Source organism: Fringilla coelebs (assembly GCF_963513975.1).
Source record: "Fringilla coelebs genome assembly, chromosome: 12".
Lineage (NCBI taxonomy): Eukaryota > Metazoa > Chordata > Aves > Passeriformes > Fringillidae > Fringilla > Fringilla coelebs.
The window spans coordinates 18,717,429-18,735,333 of NC_140038.1; the positions used below are offsets into that span (position 1 = coordinate 18,717,429).

The following is a 17,905-nucleotide window of genomic DNA, read 5'->3' on the forward strand; positions in this document are numbered from 1 at the left end:
TATCAGCCCTACTTCCAAAGAAGTGTCCAAAACCCATTACCTGGGGACAAAGATGGAATTATGGAGGAAGTTCTCAAAGACTTTCCGGTACTCTGCTTCCTCCTTCTCCGCTTGCTTTTCTGCCTCTGTCTTGGGACAAGCACAACAAGGTCCTTTTTCTCCCCCACAGCCCTCTGGCTTGGTGGGCTCAGTGGCTTCTTCTGTATCAATGGTCCCATCAGCATATCTTCGAATTGGGACTTTATCTTAAAAGAAAAGAACAGAGCTGCTTTCCTTCTCTCCAGATGATGGATACAACAACAATCCCTACTTCCCCATTCCCTCTACTGGCTGTTAGTTAGCTCTTGCCAGTGAAAGGCCCTGGCAGGCTGAGTCCCAGGCATTTCCACACAGGAGCATTTGGTTCTCCTACCTTTGGAGCAGTAATTGTGTCTGTACAGGTAACTGTCCTGAGGCTGCTGCTGCCAGCGCACGATGTAGTAGGAGAGGTTCCCATTGGGAAGAGAGGGAGGATTCCATTTCACAATCAGCTGGGATGAGGAGTTGGATGCTGAAATAACATCCAGGGGAATGGATGGCACTAGAGAAGGAAAAAAGGAAGAAAAAAGAAAAGTATTTAAATCTACAACACTCTACAATGTATTTCCATGCAAGCTTTTGAGTGAATCCCAATGCATTTCTATACTGCAAGGAAAAACACCAACTTATTGCAAAGAAAGGATTTTCTACTTATGGCAACAATTAAGGAAGGGTTCAACTGCAACCAAGTCCCAACCCAAAGTTGTACTTAAATTAATCTTTACAAAGCCTGGAATTCTAACTCCAAGAAGCTCCCATAGTTCCTAATGAAAGTAGTATACAAAAACAACTGAGTTTTAATTAATATTTTAATACTACTTTCATAATTAGTGAAACTGCTAGCACTATGCACATCAACTGCACATAAATTTTATTTTTGTATCAACAACAGAACTTGCACAATAATGCACTAATCACACCTCCAGCATCACCAACCTCTCACCCCAGAGCCCAGCATCTCACCTGCAGCATTGGTTCGAATATATATAATTTCACTTTTTGCTCCATGAATATGATGATTTTCCATCATTGTGAGGGTAACAGCCTTGACATAAATGGCATACTGAGTCCAAGGTTTCAACCCTTGCAGCAGAATTCCAGGATTGTTCTCTTTGTTTGGTGGCAGGTCAACATCAACCATGTTCCAGCTATTGGAGCCACATGCATCTTGCCCATCATACTCTGTCACATTTTTGAATGGTCTGAAATATTCAAAGAAAAAAGTAGCACAAATATTTATTGTCTCCCAAAGATTGTCATATAGGTATAAGAGTGCCTCGCTTCAAAGTTGTCCAATGAAACAAATCAAGCTTACTTGCTTTCCACAGTAGAATATACCAGAAAGAAAAAAAAAAAGTATTTCCAAGCAGTACAAAATTCAGAGTTCAGTTTTAGTCATGAGCACTAACGCAACATTCTCAAAAAACCCACTATATTTATCTTGTTTTTTCTACTCAAAACAGGCAATGAAATGCTTCAGACATATTTAGACTTTAAATAAACATATATCAAATAGAAGCAACTCGAAACAGTTGTTGATAGTGGCCAAGCTTTTTACCATAAAGAACCCAGAGTTCCAACTGGCCTTGACCGGTCCAGTGGGCTTTTATCCTTTAATTTCCACACAATACAAACACATTTATACATTTCTACTTTTCAGAAGTTGGGACACTGGTGAAAGAGCATACAAACTCTTGTTATTAATATCTGTGCACTGGCCAGCACTGGTTTCATTGTAGAACATCACAATGATCTTTTTCAAGTGATGCTGGACATGAACCATTTGTGCTTCCATGTCTCACATCTTTGCTCCATGTATCATTACCAGCATTTCACACCTCCAGACTGCTTGGAGAGTTATTTCTGTGCTCATTTGGTTTTTTTTATTATTTTAAATCTAAGCCATTACAAGGATATGCAAGGGCAGAGCCATCTCCCAAGTTATTTGGATTTCTCCAGTAAATGCCCCACATCTTCATTATCAAGAGATACTCACGTAGGAAATGACCAAAGCTGGATAGTCTAAATAATCCCAACCCTGAGCAGAGAATTCATCCAGGTGGCAGGGCAAACTCCTGACCTGGGATGCTCTCTAGTCAATTCTTTGACTACAGAAAGCAAACATCTCAGTAAACATGGTGACTTAGGAGCAGCTCCCAATCAGACCCCTGAGAAGAGCCAAGCCATTCACCTTTCTCTTTTTTCAAATTTGAAACCTCCTGATGGATTTGCAATCCATTTATAGGACTCATTCCAACCAATCCTCTTTATAAAGGAGGCCTGTGCTCCACCAAGAAAAGAATCAGAACAAAAGCAGGACTTGAGGATGAAATACACAAACTGAATGAGTCTTCCCCACAGTAGGAACAGAATCTTCTGCTCTCCTTTGGACTGCCCTGGTTCATCTCTGACAACATCTACTTACGCCTCCTTGTAGTAAACAGTGAAGCTGATGAGGTCTCTGTAATCTGGAGGGCGATACCGCTCCCATGTCAGCTTAATCCGGTTCTTGAGCGTTGTGTTGGAAACAAAATGCAGAATTTTGCTTTCACCTGCAATGCAAAAGGAGAGGACATGCCAGAGTTGGCATCACACCACCCTTCAGTGTTTTTTGTTTCTTAGATATCAGTTTTAGCTAATGAGCCTTTCCAGTAGCACCTATGACACCACAGGATACCAACAGCCTTTGTCTCTGTAGAGCTTCCTCTTCCCTCCTACTACATTTGAGTGTTTAAGGGTAAGCGGTGACTTTGGCAATCAGTTTAAAAAATGCCTGAGCCACTTGCTATTAATTTTTTTTGAAGCGGATTTTCTTTTAATGCATCATCAGAAAGTTCTTGAAAACTACTTCAGAGTCTCCTGAGGGAGGAATGGAAGCCCTGTTTATCCACAGGACTGGTTTTGGAAGTACTGAATTCATCATCCAGCTCCAAAGCACGCGCGGAGCAGTCACTGGCCTCTCTGTGCTCACTCTCCAGGACAACTTTTGACAACTACCATTTGTTTTTCTGGAGACTGAACAACATGGAAAAGACAAAGGAGTTTACATTCCCATTCATCAGAGGCTGGACCAAGAACTCCAAAACTCAGCTCATATACGGCACAACCATTTGATGGCAGCAGCTTCCAGCTACTCCTCTGAACAGACCTGGATGGAAGCCCACAGCTTTGAAATGAATGGCTTCCCACTACCAACTCACTGAGCTTTCCAACCCAAAACAAAATAGCATTTTAAAAACTTAATTCTTGGATGAAGAAATTGTGTTCTGTCAACTGTGAGCTGGTTTCTAATGTTCCATAGAAGCTCTGAAAATAAAGAGGTTTTCACCCTCGTGTACACTGGCACTGTTGGTGCTATCTTTGCAAAGGCAGTTGAGCTTTTGTTGATTCTTTTGCCCTTCTCAGAGTCAGAAAGCTTTCTGTACTGGTTTCTTAAAAAAGCAGGCAGCGGCTGGCACTGGCCTCAGTGGTAGTAAGGCCTGGCTGTGTGTCTGTAACTCCTCCAGGACTGCAAGGCTTTGCTCTATTGAACGTGCAAAGAATGGAGGGTGCTTACAAGAAGGATCTGGGCCATCTGCGCGTCTGCATCGCGCCCAAAGAGACATTCAGCAGACTACGTGTCCTAGTTTTGTAAGCACCATCCACAACAGGGGGACTTGACTTATACACAAGATCCATTTTAGTTTACTCAGCTCCAAAAACACCACAAAGCGACCAAGGGAAAAATGCATTGCCAGTTATAAGGGTTTGAGGCAAAACTTGTAGGCATTCTCAATTCCTAGAGGAGAGATTGCTTTTAAACGTGCCGTTACACCTGGAGACCTGATGTGCAAACCACCAAAGCCAAGAGAGGACTTTCCAACAACTCTGACCATTGCAGAATCCAAAAATTAAATGCAGATACACTCAGGCTTAAGAATATTGCAGAACATTAAAAAGTGTTCTGAATTCAAAAGCAAGTAATTTGAAAATGAAGCAGAGCAAGCTAAGTTTGAAACAAGCATTTCTAGCAACAAAGTACAATATTTGGCAGGAGCTTAAATGAAGGTGACTGTAACAGAAACATTTTGCTTTGGTGTCTATGGAGTTGTCATTCAGCAGCTTCCTTAGTATTGAGAAAGAATAAGTATCAGAGAGAGGAAAACCCCTATAATGATGCACAGTTACAAAGGAGACTGAGAAATTGCTCCTTGTTGGATACACCAAACTACTGGATTTCATTTCTCATTGCCCAGGTATGGTCCTATTGTTATCTGCTGCTGCTGCCACAAAACGGAGCATTTGGGAAGAAGTCATCTCCTACAAGTGGGTTTTACAGATGAGATAGGGACTGTGTAACCACATCATTTGCCACTCATGTAAAGGTACCTTCACAGCTACAGTTTAAAGCCTGAACAAGCAGAAGGGCTGAAGCCTCCTGCAAATCCTAAACTCTAAATATTGCAATGGTCAGCAATGTGTCAGCATGTTGGGTTTGTTCTTGTGACACCCTCCTGTGCAGTTGGCATTGACATTTTTTTGTTTACTTACAAGAGGCTCTCTCCCCATTGTTCCTTGGATTTATATCTCCTTTGCTCTGTCTTCCCTTGGTTCCTGAAACTTCCTCCATACGGTAAATCTCAGAAACACACAGTTTAGGATTAAATGCAAAGTACATTTTCCCCTCACTGATTGTCAAGTTATGATGGTTCCAGTCCCACAGCTGCTGAAGGTTGTGGTTGTCAAGCACATAGAAGGAGTAATTCCTAGAAGGAAGTTTTTGAAGAAAAAATAGTTTAACTCACAGCTCATTCCAACAAAGAATACCTTACTATAAGAAAACTTTGAACTACTGTATTTGTTCTCTCTTGCTTTAAATTGGTGTTCAGCAAAGGGCTTTCTTCTCTCCCATGGAGCAAGTTAACTCTGACTGTTTATGGGGCAAGGAAGTGAGGATGACACAGGACTCCAAAGGTGACACCACACCATCTACACCCCACTCCAACGTGTTTTAAGAGTTGTATAGGAGCTGCTATGAGGAATATATGAATTCATGTTCTTTGAACAGGAGGTCTCTACACTGGATTTTCCATTTGGTGGCAAATGGGAAGCAGTAACCTTAGATACCTTATGGAAGGAAAAGCGTTCTGGAGTTCTGACAATAAAACACAGTCATTAACACAGCTCTTGCTTATGCTTACAAAAACAACTCTAAAAGTTTGCATAGTGACGTTTCCTTGCCTTTCTGTTCTACCTCTTGGCCCAGTAAAGATTTCCTACATTGTGCCAAGTGCAGCTGCACCTGTACATCAAAACCCAACAGCAAAGAGTTGTACTGACTGCACAGGATCCACACACTTCAGAGCACACAACTAAACACAGGCAGCTGTGCTGAGCCCACTCCCTAAGCACAGCCCTGGAATAACACGCACATCCTTTATTTCCACAGACACTGTATAAAAAGCTGTATGCAAAAGGCCTATTAAATATTATGAAAGCCCTATTAAATATTATGAAGAAATTTCTGGTACTACTCAATTGGGCTGAATTGGAAAAAAAAAAAACCAAAACAAAACATGCAACAGAAGCAAGATTGTAGGGTCTACATCAGCTGCAAGACAAAACCCCCAAAATCAGGACGGAGCTGAGGAGCATCCCCATGGGAGCCTGCACTGCAGCCAGGTGTCACCACAGGTCTGGAGGGTGTCATTCATTCCCCACCCACCCTCAGCACAGGGTGCCTGCTCTGCTGGAATGCTGCGGTTAGATCAGGCCTTGCTGCTCTCCTGAAGTCTGTCTGAATTCACCACACCCTGACAACAATGATCCCAGGAAAACAAGCCGTGAATTCCTCAGTGAGGAACCACACAACAGCTAGAGATTCTGTTCACACCTTCCAACAGGCCTGACAGGTGATGCCTCTGCCTCAAAACGGTGTAGAAAACAGGGGGGAGGTTCTTTTGATTTTATAGGCTGTCCCCCAGTTTGCTGCAGAGGTTGAAACACAACATCAGAGCAGGTCAGTGCCCCAAGTGAAACTCCTCCTCAGCCATCATCTCCTCACCTGCTCCTGAAGGCCACACACTGCTCATTTTCCAGTACCCAACCTGGGATGCTCTGGGATGTGCTGCCTACACACCATCCATGCACACAGCAGGGAACACACAGACCCCAGCAGAGGATGGAGGAGCCTGGCAGAGTCAGCATCAGATGAGGGAACAAAACCCTGCAACTGACACTGAGACCCCTCTGGCAGCACATCTCCATCTCAGTTTCCCTATCTGCAAGGAGAAATTATTTTCTTCCTGTGGAAGCATGTTCACTACAGACACTGTTTTCAAAACAGGCAGTGAAAACTCTAAAGACAAACAAAGCAGATTTCCGCTAAACTTTCCACCTTCTGTGATAACCAAGGCAAGCAAGAGCAACTGAATAAGGAACAAAACATCTGAAGTGCTGTTTTGTCAGTCCAGTTCAATAAATAAAAGGACAGTGGCTGTGGGGTCAGTCATGAAATGAGCAACAATCATAATGGGCCTTAAGTTACCCTCTCCCTCACCCCTCAAGGCACTGCTGGCACAAACAGCTCTTGCTCCAGCAGCCCACTGCTTTCCAGGTTAACAGCCCCAGTCGCTGTTGTTCATAGCTCTGCCCAAGTAATTGTTCAGGCTCAGTCCTTCTTTGTCAGGTGCCTACTTCCACCTCAGTATTTCTGGACATGTTATTTAGACTGTGGTAATGCCTAAATTATGCCAGGCGTCTTCCAAGCAAAGAGACTGCTCCTGCCCCTTAGTATGTAACTGCAGCCAGTTCCTAACACAGGAATCTGAGCACAAGCAGCTCTTGACTACAGATCTGGTTTACCTCCCCACTCAGCCCCAGTTTCTTCTTCAAAGCTGCACCTATTTGCTTCTCTGTTAGGGAATCTGACTGACAGACCTCCCATTACCCCTCAGTTCAGCTGTTTGCTGCCAGACAAGGTACCATAAACACCATGACACAATGACTACCTGAGACACAAAGCTGAGCTCAAATTCAATGAGCTAGAGGGAGAGAAGCAAAGCCAAGTCAACAACTGGAGTGCCTGCGAGAGCACAGCCCGCTGGGAGCAGCCGAACAGCCCGCGCTGCACACGGACAATCCCGTGGGATCTGCAGCTGGAAAGCAGCTCCTCCACTGAGCCACTGCTCTTCCTGACCACACAGAAAGGGCAGCAGGGAGAGCTGCCCTTGCACTCACTCTGTCAGATGCTGGAATTTTAAGAATTTAAGGCTGACCAAAGAGTATCCTGAGAGAAAGAGGGAGGCTGTGAAGAATCCCTGGTGCTTTACGTTTATACAGTCAGGACAGATGTCAGACATGAGCAACCTTTCCAGTGACCCTCACACCACCTTTTGTTCTACAATTTCCCCCAATTCTTCATTAAATAGTTCTGCCATTATGTAGGGGATTGATTTCTTCCACAGAGCACTGGTTTAAAGTTGGGATGGCTACTTGATTTGGGATGAGAAAGAGCAAGACAGCTTGCTGAAGGACCCTCACCCCACCTCAGCATCACTCACTCTGCAGGAATAAAAACTTTTGCCTTGACAAACTTTTACCATCATAGGAAAACAGGAGTTATGTAGAGGAATAAGCATCACGTGGTGAGTAATTATAGAAGCAGTATAATCCACAGCAAACATTTCAAGGGATCAACTTTTCCTGAGCAGTCTTTTGCATGCTCAGTAGATAATCCAATGCTAACATTTCAGGGAGTTGCAAACAATTGCAACTTGCACTGTGTTTCACTTTCCGTTGCACTCCTTGGCCAGTAAAATTCTTATTTCCTTTCAGCTGACTTCTCCACAGAACTCTTCTAAAACCCAACAGTAAAGAACTACAAAGAAATCCAATTGTTTCTGAAGACACTCTTTTCTCAAAGAGAGCAAAAAGAACAAACAAAACTCCTTTATTGATGTAAAGAATCTACCTAGAAAAACCTGAAGTGAAAAGCACAAAAAATACTTGTTATATACTCAATTTAACACGCTGATTTGGACAGTAATGCAAATGAGCAATGCTGTGCAGAGGTGTTCATGAGGAGAAAAACTCTGCATATTAGTGCAAGAGGAGAGTCCATAAATGAAAGTAAATGGGTTTAAGGTGATTTATTCTCCACAGCTTTCTATTAAAGTGAAATTGCAGTCCCAAATATCTGAACACTTACCCATCCACCTGTTCCTCTCCCAGAATGTACCGCAGGTTCTTCAGGAAAGACAGGGAGACCAAGGCATGGGAATGCCGAATCTTCACATACCCTGTTACTGTCTCAATCAGACCCATAAAATTCTCCAGTTCTGAGGCAATGTTATCTACAGTGAGAAAAAGATAACCATTATTGTAACAGAATTCACAGCTTAGTCTATTCTTAATATTCTGCTTCGTCCAGCAGTAGCTCAGTAAAAGATAATGTTGTACTTGCTGCTTTTGAAAATGAGAGACACTGATTTTCCTCCCCCAGAACAGTTGCCTGTGCAGCCAGATGGTTGAAGGGCAAAATAAAGCCACAGAGTAACAGTGGGAAACCAGTCCTGCTTTTCCATACTGGAACACCTGATTTTTCCATGGGCATTGCCCTCTGAAGCCAGCACCAAATGGTGAGCCAGCATTCTGGCAGGGATAAAAAGACCCTTGTGGAAATGCACACACCATGAGATGGAATTGCTCTTTGGGTATGGAGCAAAGGTCAGGCAGAAAGCTCCACTGGAAAACAGAGAATGAGACTGAAGATGAAGAGGAGAGGGTATGTTCCTGGTCTGCTCTGGGTCACAGAGCATCGCTGTCCATGACCTGAAAAGCTACAAAACTGAACCAGTTGATGAAACAGCAAAGATAAAACCATCAGGAAGTCCTCCTGCCACAGAGCATGTTCCAGATAACTCACTTTCCCATACCAAATAATCAGGTGCTCTTTGGCACTCTAAAATAATGCTTAAATAAATAAATAAATAAAACATCCACACGCTTGCCACAGTGAACTGGAACATCTCCCCTAAGGGAAGATTGTACCTGTAGCAGTGGGACCACAAATTAAAAAATCCACATGCTGCTCTAACTAAACCCTGGAACTTTCATTCAGCATGAGGCAGGGAGTCAAACAGATCCCAATCTTTCAATCCTATTCATGAAACTAAAAGGGACCTTCCATAGGGACATACAAGTCCAATAAAAACTAACAGCAATTTTTACTCTGCTTTTAAGAGCTCATCAACTGTCAACACCTCCCTGGCTGATGAATCACTGCTCTGACAAATTTAATCCATTGCTTGCTTAAGACATGTGACAGAAGTGGCCAGCTCACTAATGCTGACCATCCAGCAGCTCAGTGTTAGGCTTTATAAGAGCTCTCAGCACTCTGGATTCCCTGTTCTAGCAAAACACCACACCTTGCCTTAAAAAGTGAAGCTCTGCAGTCTTACAATGCCACGTGACAAGTTATTTACCTACCCAGACGCAAGGATTTTCAACTTTTCCACTTTCTTGGGCCTTTATTACTCCTTTGGGACAACTGCTCCTCTATCTGCCTAATCCTGGTTCCTTGTCCTGCCAAAAGCCCTAACAAAAAACACCAGCTTTCCCTGGGAGCTCTATACCCATTCCACCCACGTGGGGCAGGACAGTGCTGCAGAGGGCCAAATCAAACAGGAGCACTGCTCTGGGCCTGGAAAGCAAACAGCTTGCTGAGTTTTTAATGTTCTTATCATCATGCTGACGACAGAAGGAAAAATGTGAAAAGCAGCCTTATCAGGGTTCCGAAAGAGAGGGCGATCACTTACTGCCACGGCGGATGTTGATCAGCAGATTTCCCTTGAGAATTGTGCATCCCTGCAACATTTGTGCTGATGTGACTGAGTCAATGGTCTTTGTTTTCCCATCCTCACAAATTTTGGGGCAAGGACCCTCACAAGGGCTGCAGAACATGCTGTGAAGAAAGAGGAGGACATAGAAAATTAACAGTGATATGCAACTCTGAGTCTACAGACTGCTCTGAGTTGAATTTTGGAAGATATTTCCCTCAAAAGCTTTGGGAAATCCTCCAGGCCAGAATGAAAGCTGCCATGCTTGTTGAGGATACTCTTGCCTGCTACTCCAGAAAAGCTGGAGCATTGTACATCATACAGTGACCCATATCCATGGTCTGCCAGCTTCTGGAAGGCTCTGTGGTCCTTCCAAAGTCAAAGGCACTTCAGGTAAAACCCAGTGCCCTTACAACTGTGCATTTATTCCAACTGATTTGTTCCCAGGAACCCCTCCCCTCTCATCTACAAAGGCAGCCTCGGAGTGCAGGGAGGTTTCAACACAAAATAGGCCAGCCAGGAACTGGAGATGGGAAAATACTGTTCACATTCCTATAAAGTTGTCTGTGTCCATGTCCATAAACCAATATTTAAAGCTCTGCACTAGGGAATTCCATGCTCCTGGCCATTTAACTCAGAAAGACAGCTGTGGGGACACACAGTCAGGAGGGATGTGGAGAAAGTGAGCAGTCAATTAGTCACTACTTCTTACAGCTTAAGAGGCATTAAAGCAGCAAGTTTAAGGAAACAGAAGATTGTGTCTTGATGCAAGGACAACTAATTGGCAACAGAAATTGGCAGAGGAAGGCCAGAAGTCTAAGCAGGTTCAAAATGGGTAATACAGATGGAAACATCAAGAAACACACATCCCCAAACACAGAGAAACCAGATTGCCAGAAGCTGGGAGGCAACCCTGAAACACAGGCTCATTTCTCCTTATACTCACAGGCACTCAGAAGCATTTTTAGCAGCCAAACTCAAGCAACAAGACCTTCCATAGGGACATACACGTCCAATAAAAGTCTGCTGGTCAGGGCAGATCAGCCTTTGGCTGCAGGAGCTTTTTAAATGCTCCATGCTGTTTTCCTACATATTCATTTCAGTTGGACACTTTGTGTGTGTACAACACAGGCCCTCTGATCACTCTTCCTGGTAAATGTCTTTCCTCATTGAAGGTAATTGTTATTTTTCAATTTATTCTAGCATTTTACTTATTAATTCATGATTTCTACCTAGTATCATTTTAGAGAGGAAAAATAAAAATGAAAAAAGCCCAAACTCAGCTTCAAAGACAAAGGCTTCTGCTGACAACACTGATGGACAGAGGCCTACTATTTCTTTTTTTAAAAAGAAAGTGAACCCACTTTCCTCTGAGGCTTAAAGAAACATGTAAATTGATAACAGTTTTCCATGCATAAACCATAACAGAAAGAAGCTCCTTTTCTAAGTAGTAAGCTCCTACTTCAAAATCCTGCTCTTTAACATGCCACAAACCACTAAAAGCTGCAGACACAAGAAAGAGGATTCAACTAAATGTACAAAGAATGCTGAAAATGCTTTCCATTTGCAACTATTTGTTAACAGCACCTCTGGGGAACAGAACATTCACTAGCCTTGAGTTACAGCTCCTTTCAATCTCTGCAGAGAGCACAACACCGAGATAAGACAGGATGGCTGCGCACTCCAGCGTAAGCGGCTCAAACAGCTGCTACTACAAGCTCCAGGAGATAACAAAAGCTGCATTTCTCAGGTGAATATCTGGATTTGGGCAAAGGCTGTGTTAAGTTGCTTGTATCCAAATGCCAACTGGAGACTGCCTGGAACAGATGGATGACATGCACGCGGAGACACACAACTGCTGCATCACCACAATCACCTTTCCAGAAAACACAGCAGCCTACAAAGACATCTTTTAGCATAATACTGAAGCACTACAACTTTTAGAACACTGACTATCCTTTACTGAAAGTCCGTGATTTCCAAGGGACAGTAGGCAATGAAGGCTGCTTGCTTAAGCCCCTGGAAATTACAAAAATCACAAGCAAACATTGCTCCAACTGTTAGAATTAAATAACAGGAGGAAAGTGACACTCCTAGAAGAAATTATTCTGTGTGATACTGTTGGCTGCTGCATTATTTTTGTCACCATCTATATGATTACTTCCTTCCAAAACACCATTGTTATCTCCTGGAAATAGTGAAAAAAGGGAAATTAAATTAAACACACTGAAGAATACACGTCTAAAATGCAGGCACACATAAAGCAAATAATATGCAAGGCAAGATAACTCCTGTGGTTTGTTCTGTGTGTTAATGATCATCAGCCAACTCCAACACTGGGCTTTGATTTGTTCTTGGGCTTCACCTTTGCTTTGTTACTCTCCACTTGAAGACCTGGTTCTGCACTGCATGGCCTCCTCCAGCCCTTTGAAGCACCAGAGCCCCCTGACGCTGCACAGGACCGCACACACCCATCAGGTGGATTCCTCATGGAACTAAATCAGCTTCTACCATGAAGCCACGTAATCCCCCACTGAAATTCCTGCTCCTACATCCTCCCCCCTGCCCCAAGTAATTTCCACCCCCAGCTGCCCTGAACAGGCAGTGGCAAACCCACGCAGGACGAGCAGGCGGGAGCCGCGTTACCTTTGGCTCCCGTTGCGGATGAAGCCCGAGGGACACTCGGCCATGCACTCATCGTTGTGGATCACGAACTTCTCGTACTCGCTGGCGTCCGTGGCGGGGACTTTGGAGCAGAACTCCCTGGTGACACAGCGCCAGCCCTCGAACTTGTAGGTGTTGGGGGGGCAGGTGGGCAGGCACACGCCCTCGTAGTAGTAGTTGCGGCAGGCCACGCACGCCGTGTTGTTGTCGGGCGCCGTGCAGCTCCCCAGGCACTCGGGGTGGCAACACTCGTTTTGGTCTGTGCAGGCTCGCTTCCCGCACGAGCTGGGGCACACTGCAGGACACAAAGCAAGGGAGCGTGAGCATCACCTGTTGAGGTGGGTGGCACTAGAGAAGAAACTGTGCTCTGTGCAACTCCGTGGCGATTCATTCCCTGCGCTCTAGAGCATCTCAGGAAAAAAACCAAACCCACTACTGTAAAAAATTTCTGGTTTTCTCAGCTTTAGTTGGCTGAAAGTATCTTTTTCTCAGATCAAATTTATGACATGAACCAAGTAAGTAATAAAGAAAACTGCTGAAAGCAAGATCAACATAAGGATAATGGAAACAGGCAGTACTGGAACCTTTTCCATAGCCTTAGTATTATGGACAATTTTTTTTTTTGGCATGCTGACTTATTGTCTTTCTAAGCATTCCTTGCCGTTCCTATCTGTACTTCAAATTGGTCTTTTATTGGCAAGAAAACAAGCTTCCTTCAAAACAACTTAATTACACTTGTAGAAGGAAGCACTGCTCTGTGCAGCACACATGGTTGGGCTGACCCCAGTGTAGCATCCCAATGTTGCTTATGTGTGCAAAATGCGGTTTAATAAAGTATCAAATCATCATCCACATCAAATACCGAGGAATTATGGAGCTACTATTTTCCCCTGAAGAGCATAACAGAATTCTGCCTTATCCTCAAATTCTGGGTTCACAGAACAAAATATGAAAGGGAGGGAAAAAAAGGGGTGCAAATTTATGGAGACATTTGTTTCATGTGAAAGCATTTCAGCTTGGAAGACACGAACAAAGAGCAGAATCCTCAGCAGCCGAGCTCACCACTGCTAGATCAAAAGAAGTGGCAGCATTATATTTATGTAACAACAGCATTTTGATTACAGCACTCTATGGCCTTTTAGCCACACGAGCCGTGTGCCAGAGGCTCTGGAAACACACAGATTGCAAATCTGGTTTGCATTAAGTAGCTGTTTGCCACTTTCTAACTTAGCTAAAATATTGTATCAGTAACAACAGCAGAAAACTGGATTTCAGTGGTGCCACTACAGAGAGATCCAAGTGAAGCAACACAGACATTTAAACTGAATGATTTCAGCAGAAAGCAGAGAATCAGCAGAGAAGTTAACATCCCCAAATGACCATGGAAGCAGCTAATGAAACTCCACACAAACTCTTCATTGTGATTTATCTCTCAGTTTGCAGCTACAGTGTTGTTTTAATGCAGGACTAAACACCCTAAAATTTTAATGCTCTCCTCTTCCCATAAGGTCCAGGCTTTCCAGTTTTTAAAGTCCCATTCAGGATGTTGACACCTTACACTGACTTTTGATAATAAAAGAGCCATTTTCTGACAGCTTTAAGTAGTGCCCACCTTGAAAAGGACTTGTCAAAATGCCATTGAAGAATTCTGCATTTCTTGTCAGAATGATTCTATATCGACTCTGGTTAATTTTAATCACCTTGTTTTGAAATAGATGGAATAGATGGACTGTGAGAACAAGGAGGTGGGACCATGAGCACTGCTGGTGCTTGCTCAGGTACCACAACCATCACCTGAAAACCAAATTAAAAAAATTTTTGCAGAGCCTTTAAGACTACAGAAAGCAGGAAAGTAGAGGCAACCACTGCTAAATAATTCACTGTCTGAAGATGCTGGATGATTTTTTTTCTCTTGAAAAGGAAACAAAGCATATACACCAAACTCATATACCAAAATAAAGCACGTGTGAAGGTGTGTAATCTCTTTTTGACTGTAATCTGCACCAGAGCAAAAGAAGTCTGCCCAGATGCCACCTTAGTAAAGCATCACAAATTGCCTTTCACCTTAAGGTACACAGGACTTGCATCTGGCACTACTAAGGGATTAAATAAAAAAAAATAAATCAGTGTGTCTTGCTAGCAGATGGACTGCTGTGCTGAGTGGGTGCCAGAACTCAGATTTCATGTGGTAGCTACATTTCCAGTTCAAAGCCCTACTAAAAAAACCACACACACACCCCACCCCATGCCTCCACAAAGTTCATTACTGGATGTATTGATTAAATACATGATTTCTTTGTTTTCATCTGAACAATTTGCTGGAAAACAAACACCGCTGTACTAAGTATTGGGATAAACATAGATTAAGTTTATTTCATTCCTGGGAAAGACTCCTGTATTCCCTTAATGCCTCTGCCATTCATGAGCAGTCTGCTATAAAAATAGGATTCCCTGCATCTCCTGCTAAATCTGCTGACTCTGGTCTATGGAAATACAAATTGGAACACAGAAGGATTCACAAGTTCACATGAAAAAGGCAATCAGTGAAACAGGTTTTCAAAACTATAGTAATATTTTAATCACAACCATTTTAATGTGAACTCTTGAAAACTTTATAAAGATAATTTTTTAAAAGCTCAGCAGCCTTGCTTGTCCCTCAGTCCTATTTTCTGCTTGTTCTTGCTAACGTTGGCAGAGTTTTCAGCCTGGAGACAATACGGGTATCCTGTTTCTTTGAAGAGGCAGAACAAGAACTTCTGTGTGTGTGTGCAGGACATATTATCAACAACAAAAAAGCCTTATCTGCCTTACACGCCAGCTCCCTCAGATATCCCTGTTCTAAAAACCTTACTAAACAACACTGGCTGACCTCACTGTCCAGACCCATCTATCCTCCCCCCACCCCCCAAACTGTGTGACTTGGGCTCCTAGATTTGCACCAAAACATGTAAAACACAGGTTCCAAATCCTCTGGCTAAAAAAGTGCCCTGCAATACACTCAGTAACTTGTTGACTTTATTCTGCAAGAACATTAGACACAAACAGGAGCAAACAGTGGGCTGGCATTTGGGGACAGAACTTATCAGCCAGGTACAACAGTGTCTCGGAACATGAAGGCTGATGACGATATGAAGGAAAAAAAAAACAATCCCCTGAACAAATCCTTGCTGACAAGCCCAAGGGCAAAAAATGCTTAATTGTCATCACATGGAGATACCAAAATAATGGAAAATTTCAGAGACCTTGGAGGGCAGCCATGGGAGGAGGAAGTCAAAGCAAGACATGGAGAAGGGCAGACCCTTAAGCACTTTAATAAAGAGATTATGGAGGCCTGACTAGACCAGCACCCATTTACATTTAGGGAGTGAAAGAGGTGTCAGATCTTCAGAGAAAGTCAGTACAGGAGTATCAACAGCCACAAATCCAATTTCCTGGAGCAAAACCAACAACAGAACTTTCACTGTCCATCAATATTTCACCTTCTCTCTCATTTCTTCAAATGAGTTTTCCATGCCAACAAATATTTTCTGAATACTGTTAAGATTCTATGATCACTGATAAAAAAGAGAAGGCGGCAAAATTTTTCATTCCAAGATGCCTGCTTACTGAGCAAATCAGATTCAGACCTGACACACAGGAAGGGGACACCTTAAAACTAAATGCAAGAAACATCTTAGAAACACAAGGAGCCCCAAGAGAATCTGACTCAGAGACTCATTATCCTCAATTAAAACCCCCAAGATGCAAAACCAGAACTGCAAACACAAAGCAAGGTTTGGAAATCCTCAAACACAGCTCTGGTGGGGGGGGGAATTTAAAAAGCAAGCAACAAATCATCTGCCTGTATTTACAAGAGTTCTCTTTTGGACAGGCTGAGGCTGAGGAGGTGGCAGTAAGTTTGTCTGACATCTAATCCCTGCCTGCTATGCGGAGCGCGCAGCACGCCAGGGCTCCCCGCAAACGCCCCGCACTGACATCATGGCTATCGTACAGTTTGGGCAGACAAAGTGTTCTTATCATCTCCAAGACGCCATGACTTCAGCCATGCTGGAGCAGAAAAATCAGGTGAATAAACAATCAGTCACAGGGAGTGAAAATGCAGCCAGAGGAGGAAGACTCCTGGCAAGCAGAGGCGCCGGCCTCGGCCAAGGATGGCACCGTGCCAGTCACATGCGGGCAAGCAAAAGGTTGCCAAGTGTGGGATAAATATTTTTTAAAGATTCTTTCTCTCCTTGTAAAAAGATATTTGGTATTTCTTTGTTTTGTTGTTATTTTTTATTTTTGTATACGCTTTTTGGATTTTTTAGAGGATCCTTCAGATAAAATAATGTTTCAGGAAAAAAATAAATGGGGGGGGGAAAAGTGCCTCATTTTGAGCAGAAACCAGAGGAGGAAGGGAGTCATTTCTCCTAGCCAACTACTGAAAAAAATTAGCTGTCTAAATTTATCCACAAAGACAGAAAAATACAGTCACTTTTGGAATGTTAATCCTTCTACATGACAGGATTTTAAAAATATTGCATTTTAATGGACTAAACTTTGGTAGGGCCTTTCAAACAGCTGACTTTAAATGCTCAAACAGCCTATACAAGACCTGATTTCTTTTGCCCAATATTCTGTGAGAATAGAGACTGGAGAGACATTACTCAGAAAATCCAGTTCCAGTGATTCATGGTCGGGGCTGGAATCAAAAAGTACAGAATAAAAGGAAAGACATATTAAATACATGCAGTAGCGTGTTCTGATCATAGAAATATGGGTAAAAGTCATCTCCAAGGCGCTGAAGAGGCCGCTCAGAGCAGTTGTGTAAATCTTTATATTACCACAGAAACAACCATTAGCAGCTTATCAACAATGGTGTAGTTTTTCTCTTTTCTGTCCCCCCATCTCTAAAACTCATTATCCCATATTCAGTGAAAATCCTGCAGGCAAAAATGCTGCCATGTCAAACCACTTTCTAATAGTTAAGGCACAAAGTCTGGCAGCTTTTGACATTAACTGCCAGATCTCAGAAGTTCAGTTCAACCCAGATCTAGGACCAAGAACAGATCATCTCCTCCTTTTAAACCTCCAGTATGTAGAGCCATGTCCACCACCAAAATATCTGGATACATACAAACTTACACCAAGAGGGCATTAAGTCCATGGCCCACAAACTATGTCTGACTAGAGATCAGTCATGTGTTCCCATGTTTAAATCCTAGTCACTACCAACCAATTTTTATCCCTGGGACCTTTCCAAGGATCCTGAAATTATTCTGAAGTTGTTCAGGGAATTATTTTCTTCCCACTACACCTGGTTAGCCTCCACACTAAGCTTTTTGGTCTCTTGCTTCTTGGTATTT

General features: G+C 43.1%; 1 protein-coding gene across 2 annotated transcripts in view; it reads right to left on the reverse strand.

Moving 5' to 3' along the window:
- IGF1R (insulin like growth factor 1 receptor) overlaps window positions 1-17,905 on the reverse strand; it is a 170,598-nt gene that overhangs the window by 30,957 nt on the left and 121,736 nt on the right. For both annotated transcript variants that reach the window (XM_084213350.1, XM_084213349.1), the window contains exons 3-10: window positions 12,543-12,855; window positions 9,876-10,021; window positions 8,267-8,411; window positions 4,609-4,823; window positions 2,504-2,630; window positions 1,042-1,280; window positions 413-580; window positions 41-245 (exon numbers count right to left, since the gene is read on the reverse strand). In XM_084213350.1, the coding sequence (XP_084069476.1) occupies window positions 41-245; window positions 413-580; window positions 1,042-1,280; window positions 2,504-2,630; window positions 4,609-4,823; window positions 8,267-8,411; window positions 9,876-10,021; window positions 12,543-12,855 (1,558 nt within the window). The remainder of the gene's footprint in view (window positions 1-40; window positions 246-412; window positions 581-1,041; window positions 1,281-2,503; window positions 2,631-4,608; window positions 4,824-8,266; window positions 8,412-9,875; window positions 10,022-12,542; window positions 12,856-17,905) is intronic.